The sequence below is a fragment of the Ceratotherium simum genome, chromosome X, assembly GCF_057802395.1.
Source record: "Ceratotherium simum simum isolate JZ-2026a chromosome X, ASM5780239v1, whole genome shotgun sequence".
NCBI lineage: Eukaryota > Metazoa > Chordata > Mammalia > Perissodactyla > Rhinocerotidae > Ceratotherium > Ceratotherium simum.
The window spans coordinates 26,631,263-26,652,917 of NC_141940.1; the positions used below are offsets into that span (position 1 = coordinate 26,631,263).

Sequence of the window (21,655 nt, forward strand, 5' to 3'; positions counted from 1 at the left end):
TCTCAAGACATTGTGACAACTGGTGCGGGGGGTGCTACTGACATCTAGTGTGTTGAGGCCAAGATGCTGCTAAGCTGCCCTCCGCAAAGAATTATCTGGCCCCAAATATGAATAGTTCCCACGACTGTAGATAATGCAGTGAAGTATACATAAGCAGCAAGATAGTGCTTCTTGTATCACAGAAGCCATCTTGTAATAATGATTTCAAAAATTTTTAGGGAAGGTGTTGGTACAATGAGGATTCAGTACACCATTCTGTTCACTTTTGAAATATTCCATAATAAAGAAAAATGAAAAGATCAGAGGGCACTCATATCTCTGAACCTCCTTGAAATGGCAAAAGGTTTTTATGAGCAGATATCATTGAAACTGAACGGTGTATATTTTTTAATGGGTGGCTTTAGAATCTCAAAATCAGACAGGACATTAGGAGATTAGATATAGCTGATGAAAAACAATCATAAACAACGTAGCGTTTTCCCAGAACTTATTCTGAATATAGCCTACGCCATGAACAGTTTTTCAAAGCAAATGAACTTGGCCCATTTGGCAAAATTTACCAAATTTAGAAGATACTAGTTCTAAAGTTCATATGTTAATATATGTGTAGTAAGATTTTTTTCATTTGGTTTGTCTCTCTTTTCTAAATTTTCTGCCAAACATGTATTTTTAAAACCTTTTTATTTTGAAAAGTTGCACAAATAGAACAGAGAAGCCCTGTATGTCCTTCACCTAGATTCCTAAAATGTTAATATGTTACATTTTCTTAATCATCCTATGTTTTTTTCCTGAAACATTTTAGAGAGTAAGTTGCAACATAATGCCTCATTATCTCTTAACACTTCAGTGGGTATTTTCTTAAACAAGGACTTTCTCTCACATAACCACAGTACAAATGTTAGACTCAAGAAATTAACATTGATACAATGTTATTACTTAATCTATAGATACTCAAATTTGGTCAATTATCCCATTAATGCCCTTTTTAGCAAAAGAAAAATGTTTTTTCTGGCTGGGGATCAGTTGTCCTATCTGTTGTTTTCCATTAATCTGGAAGAGTTCCTCAGTCTGTCTTTGTCTTTAGTGACCTTGACGATTCTAAAGAGTGCAAGCTGGTAATCTCGTAGACTGTCCCTCAATATGGGTTTGTCTGATGTTCCCTCATGATTAAATTCAGGTTATGTGAATTTTGGGTACGATGAACAGTACTACAAAATTGGTTAGTGTCTTTCTTAGCACCTTATCAGGAGGCACATGATGCCCATGTGTCTAATTTCTGGGGATGCTTATTTTCATCATAATTAGGACAGTGTCCGCCATGTTTTCCCACTGTCGTTTCTATTTCACCCTTTGAAATAGTTTCTTGTCGGGAGATACTTTGAGACTGTGTAATGTAAACAATTTGTTTCTCATGTACTTGCGCCCCCTAGTTTTGCCTAAGGTTACAACGACAGTGGCAGACACAGTAGCTCAGCACAGCACTGGTGGCTGCCAGTGTTTTCCAGGGCTGATTTTTCTCTTCCTCGTTAGACTGTATCCCTTGTACTAGCTTAAGGCCTGGCCCATAGTAAATGCCTGCTTCTTCTCGATTAATTTTTTTTATCTCAGCAGTTAGCAGGGCGTATTGTAATTGATCTGCTTATATATTTGTCTTTCCCACAGACTGTGAGCTCGTTGAGGGTAGGCATCGTGGCTTATCGTTTCTCTATCCCCAATGTCTAGCACGTACTAGGGGCTTGAAAATCCATGTTTGAATTAGTGCCTGGAGGAGATACTATGGAAGAAGATAGGGGCTAGGAGTCGGCCTGGGGATGGCATTTTTCCTGTTCTAAAGGGAAGCGAGGGCAAGGGTTGCAGAGGGCGCGGCCTGCGTGGGGACCCATGGGTCTCGGCCACCTCGTTGGCGGCAGGGCCTCGGGCTTCCGCGGGGTGGGGACGAAAGTGGGGCGGGAAATCGAAAACCGAACTCGCAGCTCCCGGCATTCCCCGTGGGCGGTGCTCCCCTTTGACCCCTCGCTCGCGTGCTACACATCCGGGCCTCTGCTACTAGTGAGAGGAAGATGGCGGCCGCAACGGTGTTGGTTCCCGTAGAGTGGATAAAGAATTGGGAGAAATCAGGGAGAGGCGAATTGTGAGTGTCCGGGCTGGAGGCGGGCGCACGGTCGGGCCAGGCCCAGGCGTCAGCCGCGCTCTCACACGTGGGGGGTGGTTGGGGGGGAAAGAGGTGCCCCCTCCCCCATCCGGGCGGCGGTTGTGGATGTGGCTAGGAGTTTCGAACTCGGGGAGGAGAGGTGCTCGTAACCGCCGCCGACCTCCTTCCTTCCCTGGCCTCCCCGAAATCCCCGCCGCCCGCCGTAGCCTGCCATCCTTGAGCCTCTTTGCAGAACTCCCGTTTCGCCCCTGCGGGTCCCCGCGCTCCCGCTCGGTCTCTTTTTGTCCCCCTCTTCGCTTGAGCTCACTTGGCTCCTTTCTCTTTACGGGGCCGCGCCGGGGGGGTTCGGACTTGCCATCTCTCTCTGTCCCATTTCTTCACTCTGCACCCGTTCGACTCCGCAGTTTGGAGCCCGGCGCCTCCTCTGCCCGAAGTCCGAGGAGGGCGAACCGTCCCGGACTCCCTCCCCTCCTCTCCGCCCGCCGCCGCGAAGCCCCGGGCGTCGCGAAGAGCCCCGCTTGGCACCTCTCGTCCTCCCGGGGAGCGGTCTCTCGGACGGTCCCGGCCTCGCGCGGCGCCGCTGGCCGTGGGAGAAGTGTAGCAGGGATTGCCGCTTTCCCCGAAGACCTACCAGCATTTCTTTGCTCCGTCTTTCCACCTTAGAGCCATTTCGGGTTGGATTCAACTTTCGTCATTAAATGTTTCCTAAACCCCATTTTGTCCTGGGACTGCAACTAATTTTGGCAACTCTCCAAGGTTCTCGAGTACCTAGAATAACGCGTTTCCTTCAGTCACAAAACTTGTTTTTATTTTTCAGTAATACAGAAAACAGTAATTTGCCATACCCGCGGTTTCCTCGCCCCAAATTTCAGCGCTCATTCTCTCGGAAAGGAAAAAAAAAAAAAACGTTTAAGTAGTAATACAAATAACTTATTTAAAAACAAATAACTTATTTCTAATTTCCTTTTCTGAATCGCTTTATTAGCTAAAGCTCAACCCTGTTTGAATTTAAACTCGTTAGCCGTTTTCGCCGTTGCTCCCCTCCCTCCCCCACAAGTAGTCAGTTTACGGTTGCTGTTGCGAAAAATAACAAATCATTGGAACTTCGTTACTTGGAATGCCACGCGGGGAACGTGTAACTTTGCCAGCCTATATGACCCCCCTCTCCCCCGCACTCGCGCTGCTTTAGGAAGTGTTAACAGTGTGAGCTCTAGAATTGGATTGCCTGGGTAAGCGGCAGTCTTAGCCACTTAACTGGCTGAGTGACCTTGGGTAAGTTCTTTAACCAATTTGACCGCTTCCCCTTGAGTAAATTGGGAATAATAAGTACTCAAAGGACTGTTGTGAAGACTAAATAATGCTTGTAGAGCACTTGGCTTATAGTAAGTGCTCAAGTGATAGCTATTAAAAGGAATATTATTATTTCAATCTTTTGATATTTAAACTTCTCAGGACAGCTCTTGCGCTTAAAAAGTGTCCCACTCAGGTTAGCAATTAATTGGTCTCTGACTCTTTCATGTATACTCTTGTACTCTCACGAATTGAGAGATCCTTGAAGAGTGGGGACTATGTCTCATATTTCTTTTGGCTCACCCCCCCTCCCCCCAGCCTTTCTAGCATATGCTTGGAGTGCTTACTGGTTTATTAACTGACAGAGAAGTATATTTGATAAACATTCATTTTTAACTGTTAGGAGCATTTTCCAAATCCTTGTACGTGCTAGTTAACAAATAGCTATTAAGTCCCTTGTGTCTAGGGAAGGCAAGGTGGTAAGTTACGAAACCAAACCATCATCTTCGTCTGTATTAGATTAGGATAACTCCAAAAAACTGATAAATCAGTTCACTGTTGTTTTGTTTACTTTTAAAGCCAACTTAGTTATTTAGGGGCTGTCATCTTTGTAGATTGCTCAGCTAACTGTTTTTGACAGTTTTACTATTATTACTCTCACTTTAGAATGAGTATCAGGGCTAGGAGGTGAAATTCTGCTTGGCTTCTGACTGGCAGTGGTTGGAGAAAAACAAAGTGATGTAGGAGCTTGAAATACCTTAGTAAAAATGGAATTTTGGGTTCACTTTATGTATATTTACAAGACCCATGCTTACAAGATCCATGCTTTATCCATACATAAAGTATACATAATATACTTTATTTATATTTACAAGATCCATGGAACTATGATCCATCATAGTTCCTGTGTTTGAAGAGCTGCTTCAAAACTGTTATTAGGACTTATACATGTGTAGTTAGTGCATGGTTTGTGGAATGTAGTTTGAATTATAGTAGATCCAAATCAGTATAGTCAGATTTATAGTTGTGTTCTGTTGTATGAAGAGAGTTTAAAGTTGTTAGTGGTGTGACATAATGAAGTATTTTAAGTAGTCAAACACATCACCATCAAGTACTTAGTCTTCATTTATTTGACCTCTTTTCTCTCCTTGAAAACTTGGTTGCATATAGTCTAACTTTGGAGTTTTTGTATCTTGCTAAAGGTAGATGTTAGCATTTTCATTTTTTTAGAACAAATGGTGTTGTAAATATATTACAAAAAATCCTTTCCTTTGTCTGAAAACAGACCCTCTTAAATATAAACCAGCAACAGGAAATGTTAAAAACGAAGGTGATGTGCCACTAAATTATTAGTTAATCCATTTATAGATTTGGCTTTTAGAATATGACCAATATTTAAAATTATATCTTTGGTGGATTTTTCCTTTTTAATGAGATAAATTAGCAGATGAGCTTTAACTTGACTGAAAATTACCTTTTTTAAAAAAATGCATGATATATTTCATGAGGTTGTGAGTTCATTTCTTGTCTGTCACTTCTTACCAGTGTAAGTGAGTATTCTGGAAGTTGTAGTCTACTTCAGCATAGTAGTGTTAAAGCGACATATGAGATGTATGGGGCACTTTATAACTTTCAGAGAGGACTTTTTTTTTTTTTTGGTGAAGAAGATTGGCCCTGAGTTAACATCTGTGCCAGTCTTCCTCTATTTTGTATGTGGGACACCACCACAGCATGGCTTGATGAGCGGTGTATAGGTCTGCACCTGGGATCCAAACCTGCAAACCCTGGGCCGCTGAAGCAGAGTGCGTGAACTTAACCACTATGCCACTAGGCTGGCCCTGAGAGGACAAATATTTAATTGTGCCTCATGAAAAACAACTGTCTATTAAGATGGAAAGTCTTGGCTTTGAAGAACAATTTTTATTAGGTAATTAAGGAGAAAAGAAAAACTGTATTTTGCCTATCTGAATGGTTCATCACATACCTAGCTAACTTATTGTTTCCAGAGATACTGATTATGTTTTTAATGGTAAATTATAGAACTCTTAAAATGATCTTTTCCAAGAGATATCAGAAGGACAAAGGAGGACTACCAAAATATAATTATTATTAAGTGTCCTTTCCAGTAACACTTAAATCTACTCTTCCAAGTTTCACATCTAAATGCAAACTTTCAAATTCTGTGACATATGCAAGCTATGGATTTCATCACTTTAATTTTGGAGTTAGAGTTTTAGTTTCTTGGTGATTTTATATTAGCATAGGACTTGCCATGATTAAGCTAATAAACTTGCATGTACTGGTAGGTCCAGTGGAGAACTCTGTTTTTAGTAGAAATCATTAACACAGTGAGCTCAGCATTTCTTTGTGTCACAAGCAACCTTAATGTAGGATTTATGTTCCAAGCTCTTAATCTGAAGATGTTAGCCTCGTGTCAGTACTTAAGTCTATTTTGAAATACTTATATTTGTTGAATATCATCTATTTGTTTGAAGAACTTAATTCTTATTAAAAATTTACATGTCAAGTAGAAGTTTTTGTTAGGTCTTACCTTATTAATTATTGGTAGTTATAATAAAGTTTTGAAATTTAATCGCCAAATGTTTTGATTGCCATTCTTTTTTTTTTTGCTGCTACTAAATGATTTTACACATTCCGGAACTTATCTAAGGACGTTGGATGTTCATTAAATGTTGTCTGATCTGACTTTTTTTTGGAGGGAAGTAGGAGGGGGGAGTTTATGGCAAATAATCATTTTAAGACATTTTAGTCTTGGTAGTTGAGTCTTTTTTTTTTTCCTTAAAAAGGTGCTCTAAATTCAGCTGATGCTTTGTCTGAAACGTTTTCTTCATGTCTTAGTTTTCATCTGGCATTTATTTTCTCATTTTGACCCGTGTTCACAAGTTAAGTATGTCTCAGTCTGTTTTCCTGGTAAGAGAAATGCATTCTTCAGAAAATGTATCAATATCAGGAGATTTTCTAGGCTACTGCTTTCTTTGTTTATTAGAAAAATTAAATTATTCTACAATGCTTAAATATTAAGGTAGAATGAATGCTGTTAATGTACTTGTGTGCAGGAACTTCTGTTGTTTTTTTAAACATTTCCTGTTCCCTTTCCTCCTCATAAGTGCATATTTTCATTTTCATAAATGTATATTTCAGGATAAAACTATGTGCCCAATATTCATTTTTGTGGGTTATGCCTCTCTCCTAACAATGATAATAGAGGAAGTACTTTGCTAAACCAAATTTAGCCTTTTTTGTTGTTTTGTTTTTAAGAATTAATTGAAGCACAGATTGACATCAGTTTTTTATATGTGAAGCCAACTTTGAGATGTTGACCATAATCAAGTAGTTCAGACTTGTGCTGTGTTTCTTTTTTTACTGGAAAATAGGATCAAGTAAGGGGGAAAGCTAAATACTGATGTTAAGAAGTATTCACAAAATGCTTAAGTCCTTAGAAGAACTTAAGACATTTTATTCAGTTTAAGTTTCACAGATCTTTGACAGAAAGTAGATTCTGTCTTTGTTTTCAGGGACCTGAGACAGCATTTCCACAATAGCACCAAACTACTTTAAAAGTGGGAAAAAATGGTAAACTCGATTATTTGGAGGTTATTAAGGGACTAAAATAATCATTTGAATTTGGACTGAGGCAGAATATTTGATTATTTTTTAAGTTCCATTAAAATGGGTAGCTATTGGAGGTAGTTTTGTTTGTTTCTCCCCTTATAATTTAGGATAGAGTACTATAAAACTGTTTAACAGGTGTAGTAAGACATGCAGCATTCAGAGATAGAATTGTTTCTTTAAGGATACCTCATGATCTTTTGTTAGTGGATTACTTGGGAGAAGAGCTGGGAAAAGTCTGATGGGGGGGAATGCTTAGCGATTGTTTTTAGTTTCCTCGTACAACTAAGGAAGAACTGTTTTATACTAGGAAAATAAAAGTGTCTGTTATGCAGGTGAATTGCCTTATCATAATAACCCATCAATGATTCTTTACACAATTTGAGCAAATCTTTGATATGCTAATTAATAGTTCACGATGACATTATCATCTGCATCCTAATGAATATGTTTGTGGCCTTTTGACTGACAAGATGGAATTATATTTCAATTATTTCTTAAAATTATGTAACAATGACTGTACCATTAGATTAGGTGGGATTTGGAACACTGACATTACCCCCTCCCCACTGGAAGGATTATCACAAAAGACATGTGCATTAAGCTTATTAAAACAAATAGAAAATGAAGCTATTGAATATAGGAACAAGCAAATATATTCACCATAAGAAGGAATATTTGACCTTGCTTTTTAATAGTAGCCTGGATACAAGGAGAAAGATGAGTTATTTGATTCTGTTACGTTATTCTGTCAGACAGTGTTTCCTGCTACTACATTCTAAATATCTTTTTTTTAATTTTTTTATTTTTTTATTTTATTTATTTATTTTTCCCCTAAAGCCCCAAGCGATAGTTGTAAGTCATAGTTGCACATTCTTCTAGTTGCTGTATGTGGGACGCGGCCTCAGCATGGCCGGAGAAGCAGTGCGTCTGTGCGCGCCCGGGATCCGAACCCGGGCAGCCTGCATCGGAGCGCACGCACTTAACCGCTAAGCCACGGGGCCGGCCCCCCTGCTACTACATTCTAAAGGGATTGAACCTATGGGGACAGTGAGAACCACAAGGGGGAATTGTTTTAATACTTTATAACAAATATTGAAGCAGTCTTGATACTTTCTTATATATTTACCCTCAAAAAAGGAGCTAGATGGCAGGCATTTTTAGGTTATAATCTCTGATGCTAGTCTGAAGCAGATAATATTTCTATATTGTCTGTTGGAAGGAAGATTGATTTTTGTTTTATATTCCAGCTAAGCCTGTGGTAAGTTTAACATATTTTGAGAAATTAGAAGCTTAACCACTGTTCTTAACACATTGGAGGGCCTGTCTAGTTCTCCAGGGAAGAAGTCGAAAGTACTTGAGGTCAAACTTAAATCAGTTTATTTTGCCATTTCTAAGGTGCTCTCTGAAAATTTTTCTTTCTTTTAATAGTTTAAAAACTAATAACTAAATGAGATTTTCAAACTATGCAGATTTAATTTACGAATTGCTCTCCATTGCCAAGGCCTTTTTATTCTTTGGTTTTGAAAATAATTTTTTGAGACCTACAAGTGAATTTTTGACCAGGAAAAGTTTACTTTATTGACTTTTAACGACGTTGCCCTGCTCATCCCGATGATGGAATATTGAAATAATCAGAAGACAGAGAGGTGAGTTGCAAGGGCTTGGATAATCTGCAAAGTAGGTAATCTCTCTGTGGATGATTGTAATGTGCCATCATATTTCACCTTAGGTGTGATATATAAGCACATTCTCTAAGTCTTAAAATTATTTGTTTTATTGACTATGGAAAAAGGATTGCTAGACATAAAAGACTAAGAAACATATATGCATTCATTGGTTCTCTTCTTTTTTATTAGAGCCTTGTGCAACTTGTAATAAGAATATTTCTTTTTCTAAATTGTGAAATTAAAAAAGATACAGAAAAGTGCATAAAATCTAAATGTAGAGCTTCAAGAATCACTGTAAGATGCACACCCATGTAACTCACACCCAGGTCAAGACGACATAACTCCCCTTCCTGATTGCATCCTCTTTACCTTCCCCATGGTAACCATTATCCTGACATTTATGGTTTTCTCTTCCTTGTTTTTATTTACAGTTTTAGTACCCAATAAGTTTGTTTGTTCTTCTTGAACTTCATATAAATGGGATCATAGGGAGTGTATTCTATTGTGGGGGCTGCTTTTGCTCAACATTATGTCTTTAGGATCCATTCATGTTTCTGCAAGTATTTGCAGTTCTTTGATTTTCATAATTACAAGATGCTCCATTGTATAACTCTACCACAGTTTATCTCTTATGCTATTGATGAACAGTTTTATTGTTTACCAACCATGCCAATAGAAACATTCTTATACAAGGATCTTTGTGTACATAAGCATGTGTGTTTGTGGGATATATACTGAAGTGTAGAATCACTGAGTTCTCAATTGTGATTAACTTCAGCTCTACCAGATACTGCCAAACTATGTCAAAATATGCTCCTACCAGCAGTGTATGAGAGTTAACCTTGCTTCACATCCTGGATAACATTTAATACTGTCAGACTTTAAATTTTTTGTCATTATGTGTGTAGTAGTATTTTATTGGGGCTTATTTTTTCATGGGCATCTTTTTATGTGTTATTGGTTATTTGGATTTCTGACTTCTTATGAAAGGCCTCTTTATATCTTTTTCGTATTTTTCTATTGGATTGTTTACATTTCTGTAATTGATTTATAGGAGTTCTTTCTATAAGTCTGTATTTGTGCCCTTTGTGGGTTACACTGTATGTGTGGCAAATGTCTTTTGTTATTCTTTGGCTTGCATTTCCACTCTTATGACTTTTGATGAACAGAAGTTACTCTTTTTTTTTTTTTTTGTAAGGAAGATCAGCCCTGAGCTAACATCTATGCCAATCCTCCTCTTTTTGCTGAGGAAGACTGGCCCTGAGCTAACATCCGTGCCGATCTTCTTCCACTTTATGTGGGACGCCACCACAGCATGGCCTGACAAGCGGTGTGTCAGTGTGCGCCCGGGATCCGAACCCGGGCCACCAACAGCAGAGCGCTCGCACTTAGCCGCTACGCCACGGGGCTGGCCCCCAAAGTTACTCATTTTAATGTAGTCAAATTTATCAGTCTTTTGCTTTATGATTAGTACTTTTTGTTTAAGCAGTCATTCCCCATTCCAAGGTTAATGAATTTATCGTCCTATGATTTTCTGGAAACATATTATTTTCCTTTTTGTTTTTAAATCTTACCTAACTGGAGTTGATTTTTATGTATGCTGTGAAGTAGAGGTTGCAATATATTATTGTGGTTGGTGTATATGAAGGAAATCGAGCCTCACACAGATAAATAGTTGGCAAAAGGAGGAGAATTTTAATAGCCTTTTCAGATAATTGTAGATTTTCTTCTTTGATATCATGTCAAAATTTGTCAAGTGATAATTATGCCAAACCACATCAGTGAACTTTTTGTACTTTGTTAAATTAAAATTCATTTGTCTCTCTCTTACTTGGAATCTGTCTTTTACCCATGCATTATTTTGCAACATCATGCATTGGTCAGTTGGAAAATATTGGTTCACTGAATGATACAGCTCTTCCAAATATTGACGCAGTACATTGTATAATATCAAAAAACACTTTCTTTAGTATCATCACTGAACTAATCAGGAAAGTTTTTATGAATTGGGAACTAGTCAAGTCCATGGTGGCAGATACAAGTTTTCCAAAATTCTAATTTTTGTTTGAAACCTTACATTTTATCATTATCAACAAATACTCTCAGTTGTTTTCTTTGAAGTGACTGGCTCACTTGGTTCATTTTTGAGAAAATGCCTGCCAAAGACCCAAGTCTGAATAACCATAGTTTGTCAGTTCTTTCAGTAAAAATGGCGTTTTATGAAAAAGCAGCTAGTTCAGCTCACAATTCAAACAATTGCATAAGTGCTTTTCCTCAGACAACCACAGTATTTTGGTGTGTGGCAGAAATGCTTTATGTGTACTTTCCTTTTCATCACATAGAATATTAAAAATACATGTTCTAAAAAAAGGCATGTTCTCAGGGCTCAGGATTTAATAAAAATAATTTTTACTACTTCATCAAGGATATATTCTTTATTGTAGATAAAAACACATAACTTGAGATCAACCTTCTTAACAAATTTATAAGTGAACAGTATAGTATTGTTAATAAGCACAATGTTGTACAACAGATCTCTAGATCTTTTTCATCTTGCATGACTCAAGTTTTATACCCGTTGAACAGCAACTTCCCAGTTCTCTTTCCCCCAGCCCCTCGCAACCACTGAAATTCTACTTTTTGCTTCTGTGAGTTTGACTACTTTAGATATCTCATATAAGTAGACATGCAATATTTATTCTTCTGTGACTGACTTATTTCACTTAGTATACTGTCTCCAGGGCTCATCCATGTTGTAGTAGATGACAGGATTTCCTTCTTTTCGTGTGACTGAATAATATTCCATTGTATGTATATGCCACATTTTCTTCGTGCATTCGTCAGTGAACATTTAGGCTGTTTCTGCCTCTTGGCTATTGTGAATAATGCTGCAGTGAACATGGGAGTGCAAATACCTCTTTGAGATCCTGATTTCAACTCTTATGAATAATACCCAGAAGTGGGATTGCTGGATTGATTGTATGGTAGTTCTATTTTTAATTTTTTGAGAAACTTTCATACTGTTTTCCATAGCGGCTGCACCATTTTTACATTCCCACCAGCAGTGCACAAGGGTTCCAGTTTCTCCACATCCTCCCAACACTTGTTATTTTGTTTTCTTTTTTTTTTAAGATTTAATTTTTTTACAGCAGTTTTAGATTTACAGAGAGATTGAGAGGAAGGTACCCCCTGCTCCTAATCATGCTTAGCCTTGCCCATTACCAACGTTCCACACCCAAGTGGTACATTGCTTACAATTGATGAAGCTACATTGACACATCATAATCGTCCAAAGTTCATAGTTTACCTTTGGCTTCATTCTTGGTGTTGTACATTCTATGGGTTTGGACAAATGTCTAATGACATACATCCATCTTTTAGTATCAGAGTATTTTCGCTGCTCTAAAAATAGTCTGTGCTCCGCCTGTTCATCCCTCCTCCTACTCCCAGCCCCTGGCAACCACTCATGTTTTTGCTGTCTCCATAGTTGTGTCGTCTCCAGAGTGTCATATAGTTGGAAACATACACTATGTAGCTTTTCAGATTGGCTTCCTTCACTTAGTAATATGCGTTTAAGGTTTCTCCATGTGTTTTCATGGCTTGATAGCTCATTTCTGTTCAGCGCTGAATAATATCCCATTGTGTGAAGGTACCAGTTTATTTATCCATTCACCTACTGAAGGACATCTTGGTTGCTTCCAAGTTTTGACAATTATGAGTAAAGCTGCTGTAAACATCTGTGTGCAGGTTTTTTTGTGGACATAAGTTTTCACCTCCTTTGGGTAAATATCAAGGAGTGGGGTTACTGGATTGTAAGGTAAGAATATGTTTAGTTTTGTAAGAAACCACCAAATTGTGTTCCAACATGGCTGTGCCGTTTTGTAGTCCCACCAGCAATGATTGAGAGTTCCTGTTGTTCCACATCCTCTCCAAAATTTTGTGTTGGCAGTATTCTAGATTTTGGACATTCATAGGTATGTAGTGGTATCTCACTGTTTTAATTTGCATTTTCCTGATGATAGGTGATGTGCAACATCTTTTCATGAATGCTTATGCTTATTTGCCATCTGTATATCTTCTTAATGAGGTGTCTTTTAAGGTTTTTTGCCCATTTTTAAATTGAGTTGTTTGTTTTATTGTTGAGTTATAAGAGTTCTTTGTATATTTTGGATGACAGTCCTTTATCAGGTGTTTCTGTTTGTTTTTTTTAATAATGGCCATCCTTACAAGTGTGAGGTGATAACTCATTGTGGTTTTGATTTGCATTTCTCTGATGATAAGTGATGTTGAGCATCCTTTCATATACCTGTTGGCTATTTGTATGTCGTCTTTGGAGAAATGTCTATTCAAGTCCTTTGCCCATTTTTTTTTTCCAAATTCAAGTAATTCACAGACCCTTTTATTTTTATTACATAATATATGCATACAGTATAAAAATCAAAAGGCGTGTCTTGTTGAAGTGATAATGTTTTCATCATTTTGTTGCTATTCTTTGCCCATTTTTTAGTTGGGTTTTTTTGTTTTTTTTTTGCTCTTGAGTTGTAGATGTTCCTTATATTTTTTGGATATTAACCCCTTATCAGATATATGGTTTGCAGATATTTTCTTCCATTTCATATGTTGCCTTTTCATTCTGTTCATTGTTTCCTTTGCTGTACACACAATTTTTAGTTTATGTTCCACGTTTTTGTTTTTGTTGCCTGTGCTTTTGTTGTCATATCCAGGAAATCATTGCCAAGACCAGTGTCGCAAAGCTTTCCCCCTATTTTTTTTTGGTGAGGAAGATTAGCCCTGAGCTAACATCTGTTGCCAATCCTCCTCTTTTTGCTGAGGAAGATTGGCCCTGGGCTGACATCTGTGCCCATCTTCTTCTGCTTTATATGGGACGCCGCCACAGCACGGCTTGATAAGCAGTGTGTTGGTCCGTGCCTGGCATCCGAACCCACGAACCCCAGGCCGCCAAAGCAGGGTGTGAACTTAACCTTTATGCCACCAGGCCGGCCCCTCCCCCTATGTTTATTTTCTAGAGATTTTATAGTTTCATGTCTTACATTTATGTATTTAATCCATTTTGAGTTGATTTTTTTGTGTATGGTGTAAGATAAGTGTGCCATTTCATTCTTTTGCATGTGACTATCCATAATGGCTGTTGAACCTCTCTAGTGAATTTTTCAGTTCAGTTATTGCATTCTTTAGCTCCAAAATTTGTTTGGTTCTTTTTTTATATTTTCTGTGCTTTTGTTGAAATTCTCATTTTATTCATGCATCATTTTCCTCAGCTTGTTGAGCATTTTTATGATGGTTATTTTAAATTCTTTGTCAGATAATTCATATACCTCTAATACTTTAGGTTCAGTTTCTGGAGACTTGTTTTGTTCCTTTTATTGGGCCATTTTCCCTGTTTCTTTATGTTCCTTGTAATTTAGTGTTGGTATTATTGCATTTGAAAAAACACTCTTCTCTCCCAGTCTTTATGGACTAGCTTAGCACTGGGAAAGGCCTTTACCAGTTAGCCTGGCTCTAGATTCTGGGGGCCTCTCAAACCTTTTCTCTGGATATGTCTTCTCTGGACTTACATGTGTAGATTCCAAATTAGAGGGATTTTCTAGTTTCTTTTTCTCAGAAGCTTGTACTCTCTTGCATGCTCTGGTGTCCATCTGTTGTACCATAGGTCCTCTGAAGCAGCAGCACACCACGCAGCTCTTTTTTGTTTTTAGTGGCCCCCAGGAAGCTAGGGTGTGCTGAGTACCGTCAGCGTCCCCAGTCAGGCAAGACAGAAACCAGTCCCTCAGGCCATCCCCCAAAAAGCTGGAACGTTGGACACACACTCAAGTCTTCTCTTTCTCCCCTGAGGGAGAGGTTGCCGACCTGTATTGGTCTCTGTTCGCTGTACCCTGCTTCTCTGGGTCTGTAGCTTGCTGCCCAGCTCTTTTTTTGTTCTTGGCAGGCCCCAGGCACCTAGGGTATGCCAGGTCCCATCTGTGCTCCAAGATGTTGAAGAAAGAAACTAGTTCCTAGGGCAGCCACCCTACCCAAAGTCAAAATGTTAGGTGTAAAGTCAGTCTTCTCTTTCCCTCCCTAGGGAGAATTGGGAGCTGGGAGTTTCCTTCCAGTTGTGTGGAACTGTGCCAGAAGGAGGGACTATGGTGAAAGGGTTTCATGAATTTTCTTGCCGGCTTTGATGCAGCTGGTTTAGTGCTTGCCTGGGGTGCAGGAGCCTCTTAACTGGTTTCTGAATTTCTCATAAAGGGAGTTATGTGTATTGTTGTTGAATCAGTGTTTCTATGGGAGGAAGGAAGGCCTGGGGCTTCCTATTCTGCCATCTTGCTGATGTCACTCCCATCAAGAACATTCTTAAGTGAAACTGGCTTTCGCTTGTGAATTGTCACGAAAAATACAATGAAACAGTTTGGTGACATCTTACATGAGACTGGCTTTATTCTTTCCTTTGATTTTTTGATCATGAAGAATTCAATGAGACAGTGTGGTGCTGCTGCCTTGATATATGCTAAAGTGCCAGCAGTCTTACCTTCCTTTGCTTTTGAACTCTTAGTGCAAATGTCAATACAGCAAAAAAGGGAAATGAAGTCTTAGTTTTATTATGAATATAGTTTTGACCTTGCAGAACTTCAGAAAGTGTCTTGGGGATCACCACATTATCAGAACTGCTACTTTATCAAATTATAACAGTTTCCTTCTATTCTTATTTTTCTAAGAGTCTTTTTGTAAAAAGTGAATGGATGTTGAATATTGTCAAATGTCTTTTATGCATCTATTGAACTATCATGTGATTTTAAAAAGTCAGTTTAATGTGGTGAATTAATTTGAACCAACTTTGCATATTTGGGATAAACCCATGTTAGTCTTGATGTATTTAAATATTATTTTTCTGTTTATATATCTATCTATCTATATTTAATACTACACATATTTAAATACCACAGGACACTATTATTATTATTTAGTTAATATTCATGTAGAATTACCCATATAGTTACCACTTTTTTCTCGTCATTTCTTGCTGCAACTCTAAGGTTCTATCTGGGATCATTTTTATCCTGCTTAGAGAATGTCCTTAAGCATTTCTTTTAGTGTGTGAACTCCGTTATTGTTTGTCTGAAATTCAGTCCTTATTTTGCTTTTTCTTGGAACTATGTTTTTTGAGTATAGAATTTTAGGTTGGCAGATATTTTATTTTAGCACCTTGAATATATCTTTCCGCTATCTCTGGCATTCAGTGTTCTTGTTGAGAAGTCATGAAGATAATAGTCTTTTTTTACTCAGGTGTTTAAATGATTTTATCTTTTGTTTTCTGTAGCTTGACTATGATGTGCCCAGATGCAGATTTCACTTCAGTTCTGGAAAACTGAATTCTTGGCTATTATTTCTTCAAATATGCTTTTGCCCTGTTCTCTCTCTTCTTTCTGGAATTCCAATTAAGAATACTTCTTTTAGGGCCGGCCCCATGGCTTAGCGGTTAGGTGCGCGTGCTCCGCTGCTGGTGGCCCGGGTTCGGATCCCGGGCGCGCACCGATGCACCGCTTCTCTGGCCATGCTGAGGCTGCGTCCCACATACAGCAACTAGAAGGATGTGCAACTATGACATACAACTATCTACTGGGGCTTTGGGGGGAAAAAAAATAAATAAAAAATAAAAAAAAAAGAATACCTCTTTTCACTGTATCCTATGTATCTATTCTTCTTTGCTGTATTTAAATTAATTAAAAATACAAGTATTTTTCTCAGTTTTTTGAAAAAAATTTTCAATTTTTTGTTTTTAAACTATATTATTGGAAAAAATCTCAAACAGATGAGAAAGTAGAAAACTAGTATAGTAGCCCCCCAGTGAAATCATCAACTAGCTCTAATAGTTATCAACTGCTGGCTAATCTTGTTTCATCTATAACTCTGCCCATTTTCCTATTCTATTGAAGTAAATATTATTTCATCTGTAAATATTTCAGCATCTTTTAAAGATAGTCTTTATAAAATATTCCAATTGACTCATAAATGTTAATTTTTAAAATAATTGTTTGTTCAAGTAAGGATCCATACATTGTGATTGATACATCTAAGTCTTTTTTTACCCTGAGGATCCCCCACCATCTTGTATTTTTGTTTGCAATATATTTGTTGAAGAGACTGAGTCATTGTCCTGTAGAGATTCTCATAGTCAGTTTAGGCTCATGCTTTTTTTTTTTTTTTTTAAAGACAACTTCATAGGTGGGTGGTGTATTCTTTCATCTGGATCAGGAGGCACATAATGTTTGATTGTCTCTTTTTTGTGATGTGAACAACCATTGATAGATGCCTAGATCCTTAAATTTATTAGGGATCTTAAAATGGTGATGTTCTAATTCTAACATTCCTTTGTTTATTAACTAAAATACTTTAATACAGAGACATTTGTTATCAACTATTGGTTCATATATGAAAGGCAGACTAAGTGCTTGATTTTTATTCTTTTATTTACCAGTTTTCAAAATAACGAATTGATTCACTAGCATCCTTCAGTTCTGACCAATTAGGGTTTTAAGGTTTGTTTTATTCTCATTATAAACTAATGGATTTAAACACATTTGATAAATTTCCAAATATTTTTAGTTGATATAATTTGCTCTATAGGGATCATCTATGTTAGGATTGGAAATTAATACAGATTATTTCTGTTTTATTCTAGTTTGCATTTATGCCGGATTCTCAGTGAAAATAAAAGCCATGATAGTTCAACTTATAGAGGTAAGACTTTTAAAAGTATTTAGCTATTTTTGGCTTGGTCAAAATTAATAAATATCTTGTTTTCCATTAAATTTTAATGAATGAAAATAAAAGGTATAAGATAGTTTACATTATGTAAAGCTTTTATATGAATATATTACAGTTAAGATTAAAACTGTAGTTATAGTAAGACTATACATCTCCATATATGAATATTATTTGAGCTACATAATAGTCATATGATATTGCTTGGCTTTTATAATTGTGACATGGCAATTTAGCTAAATTTTAGCAGTTGCTAGCTGTATTAAAAGTTACACAGACTAGCTATCAATCATAAACAGAAAAGCTAGCATGAAAAGTAAAACTATTCTGATGTTGTTTGCACTAGGAAATTTCCAGAAACTGAGGTTCAGTGTTTTTACTAAAGCTGGTTATGTTTAGGTGGTATCTGGGGATCTTGTTAAATGCAGTTGTCATGGAAAAACATTAAAAGCAAAGGAGTTGTTTACTGCATATCACAAATATAATTTATTAAGTGAAATTTTATGTAATTAAACAGCATGTAAATTTTCAGTTATTTTAATTTTAAAGGATTTTACTATTTAACATTCATTAATTTAAAATTAGGCATATTTAGAAAAGGAGGGGAAAGCAAAAGCAATTATGTCTAGTAAGTTTAAAGCATTTTCATATGTAGCTTTCATTGGGAGTAGAACCCATAACATTTTTTTCAATCTGGAAAAGATAATTTATAACTGATATTCTATTTTAGATAAAAAATTATTAGATAAAATTCATTGTAGTTATTTAAATTACGCCTTTGTGAAGAGAAGATTAAGAACAGAATGTTTTCTGTAATGAAGTTTACTGTCGTTTTATCAAAAATCAAATATTATCTTAATATGAGAGTATATACTTTTTAAAGAACATTTGGATTTTTGAGTGGAAAGCATTTTTTAACAAATGAATGGGCCATTTTTTTTTTCTGTCATTTGAGTAAGACCTGTTTTAAGACTTAACATTCCTAGCCTGTATTCACAAAGTTATTTTCCAGTTCATCCCGCTTATAAAATTGCATGATCATTCATAAAGATTTCTGAGGTTGATATAATGCTTTCTTTTTTGAATAAGTCAGTTGACTGCCAGAAGTGTAAGAAAGTAAAAAAAGACTCCTATCTAAAAGCCCTCAGATACTTAATTTTTTTCTTCTGCATGTTTAAAGCAAGTTTTTAACTTCTCCGTTAACTTTGATCTTGTTTGCAGTTGAAACCTTAAGTGGATAAATAAGAGAAAGAATTCTCAGAAAAACTATAAATAGCATAACACAGGGTAATTACTCCTTCAGTTTTAAATGGGACTGTGTGGATCTTTAATAACTATCAGATTATTGTTAATTTGCACAGTTATTCTGATTCATGAATGAAACCAAAAATAGTTATGAGTGTGGCCTCATTGGCTAAGTTGTCAGTGCTCTTTTTTGCTTGCCCTTGCCTGCTTCAACACATAGACTCTTTGGCTGGTATCTACCAGCAATCAAGCTTTGGTCTGGGGTCCCCAGTTGGTAGTCCATGCAGGAAACTGACCGAATGTCATTTCTTTAGAATTTCCTTTGTTCTACCTCAGGGGGATTGAGTTTGGGTAGTGTTCCCTCTGATGTTTCCCTTTTTGCTTCTCCCTTGAATTGATTTCATTTCAGGCAGGCAGTTTCCCTTGCACATACTACTTCTCCTTGTTCTTTTTATAAGTCCTTTCCCCCAAATAAAATAACATTGTAATGATGGCTGATAAACATGAGTAGCCTTAGTGATAATTGACATAACCAAGAACTGGTGTCTTCAACCTTCAAATTGTTCAAGTCTCACAAAGAGTATCTAAGAATCTCTAGAAGTCCCTTTTACTTGTGGCTATTCTTAAAACTGCTTTTTCTGAAATGTTAGCATTAAGATAAAATATTTTATTTATTTCTTGTGTATAATTATAAGGGTTGTAAGTTTTCCTCCCCATTGTAAATGTAAAATGTTTCAACTTTAGTATGGATTTTACAGGATTTTGTGGGGTTAGCCTTGGTCGGCTTAAGGCACCACTTACTGTTTCTATGGATAAAATACGGTAGGAGTTCCTAACCACTTAAATGGACATTTAAATAACAGTGAATTGGAGACTATCTTTGCTACTTTGTGGATTACATTGTGATTGTTTTTATGTCACTTGGTGTCAGCAAAATGATCTGGGCCATTTGTTCTCTATTTTAATCTCCTTCTGTGATTAAGATTAGAATTCCCTCAGCCCCTATGAGCCCATATTCTTATGGGAATTTAGTTTATGATGCTCAGCTGTTTTGTGCTTCTAAGAGTGATTGCTTTTTAAAAAATCGTAGTTATCTGGATAATTTTAAATGAGTATTGTTTGTTGTAAAAGCCTTTTATTAATGGAAATTGAAAGCATGAAATTGACCTCATATTCCTACCATACTAACAAATAGAAATTTTTTCTTTGCATTTTAGCTTTTATATGGTTTATTATAAGCATGATGAAGGCATACTTGTGAAAAAGGTAGAATATATTTAATAACAAATTCTTCATAAGGAATTGGGATAATCTGACTATATTTCTTTAGCAAATAATTTAATGGACAAATTTCTTTCATTGTAAAATACTATTTTCATTGTTTAAAGGGGGATTGATTTTTATAATATTGCTTTTTGGTGACTAGTAGTCAAACCAAGGGAGAAGATTTTTAAATATTTGATTTTTTTACTTGCTATTTTGCCCTGAAAGATTTTTGATTCCCCTCAAAAGGGAATTATAAACTGACTTTATTTTACATTAATGTTTTTAGAGCTACTTGTTTTTCTACTTTTAATGAGAAAAAGGAGGTAAAATTTTTAGTGTATGGGACAAAAGAAAAAGATGGCTGGAAGGAGGTGTTCACTTGACCATTAACTCCTTCCTCCCCAAAAATATTTCTTCTCCAGGAAAGGGGGCTATCCTAATTAATGGTGAATGAGACTACTTGTGGTTGACAGTTCTCAGTAATTATTTTAGTTTGAATTCTGATGGAAATAGAGGAGAAAAAGAGATTTAGATTTGGGGAGAAATTCCTCTGACAGTAGAATATGGATAAAACTTGATTTTATATTTACTGCTATTCCTTACCTGTTGTCAATGTAGCCCTGAAATTGAATTGACTATGATCTGAATATATTTAGAAAACTCTGAAATCTGCTGGTGAAAGGAATGGTTAATTTGGTTTATGTCCACTTACTGGAAGTCTGTGGAGCCACTAAATAATTTTGGAGACTTTGGTAGCATGAAAAAATGCTTTTAAAAGTGTTTGTGGGGGAATCAGAATACCAAATGATGTGCACTGTGAATAGAAATATGTAAAATATCTAGACGTATAGAAAAAGATTGGAAGGAAATGCTCAAGCAGTAGTTATGTTATAGTACTGGAGTCAAGGTTAACTTTTTTATACTCTTTTAGTATTGTGTCTTTGTGAAAATAAAAGGAAAAATTCTGCTAGAGAAAAGCAGTAAAAGTATATTTCTCTTATCATTATTGATGTTTATAATAATTCTGAGAAGTAGGAAATATATAGATCTTCTCCCAGAGGGTCTACCTTTCATGTTCAAGAGACTGTGTCCTTACACTCTTTCTTTTATGTTCAGCAGATTTCCGGCAAGCTCTCTATGAGTTATCATACCATGTCATTAAAGGAAATCTAAAGCATGAACAGGCATCTAATGTTCTTAATGACATTAGTGTAAGTATGTATATATGTTTTTAAATTTAATAATTGTTAACATTTTTTTAACCTTTGATACAAAGATCCCTGAAGTATATAACTTGCATTTCGTTTTATTCAAAATTATAGTAGTGAATGTTTTAAGGTAATATTGGTAAGCCCTTGTGGCTAGATAGAAATAAAGATATTTTATTTTAATTTTTTTGTCTGGTTGTGAGTAAAGCAGAAAATGTTAGGTAAGCTCGGAGGGCAAAAAAAGGCCTGCGTTGTAATGAAATCGAGGTATACTTAATTAAAAATGCTACTATATAAAATAATTTGGCTAGAATATTTTTCTCCCAATATACCATACCAGGGTACTTTTTTTGTTTGTGGTTATTTTTAGAGATTAAATCTATTTTAAAAATTGAGGATTAAATTATTTTAAATTGGGGTTGCATAGCTCT

The 21,655-nt window shown here is 36.4% G+C and overlaps 1 protein-coding gene across 9 annotated transcripts in view; it reads left to right on the top strand.

Moving 5' to 3' along the window:
- The first annotated feature begins 2,025 nt into the window (after positions 1–2,025).
- THOC2 (THO complex subunit 2) overlaps positions 2,026–21,655 on the top strand; it is a 110,645-nt gene continuing 91,015 nt past the window's right edge. For 4 of the 9 annotated variants that reach the window (XM_087427265.1, XM_087427266.1, XM_087427269.1 and 1 more), the window contains exons 1-3: positions 2,026–2,131; positions 17,423–17,481; positions 21,133–21,227. In XM_087427265.1, coding sequence (XP_087283391.1) covers positions 2,061–2,131; positions 17,423–17,481; positions 21,133–21,227 — 225 coding nt within the window. In that variant the 5' untranslated portion in view covers positions 2,026–2,060. The remainder of the gene's footprint in view (positions 2,132–17,422; positions 17,482–21,132; positions 21,228–21,655) is intronic. The other 5 variants (XM_087427267.1, XM_014792813.2, XM_014792814.2 and 2 more) reach the window with 2 other exon arrangements.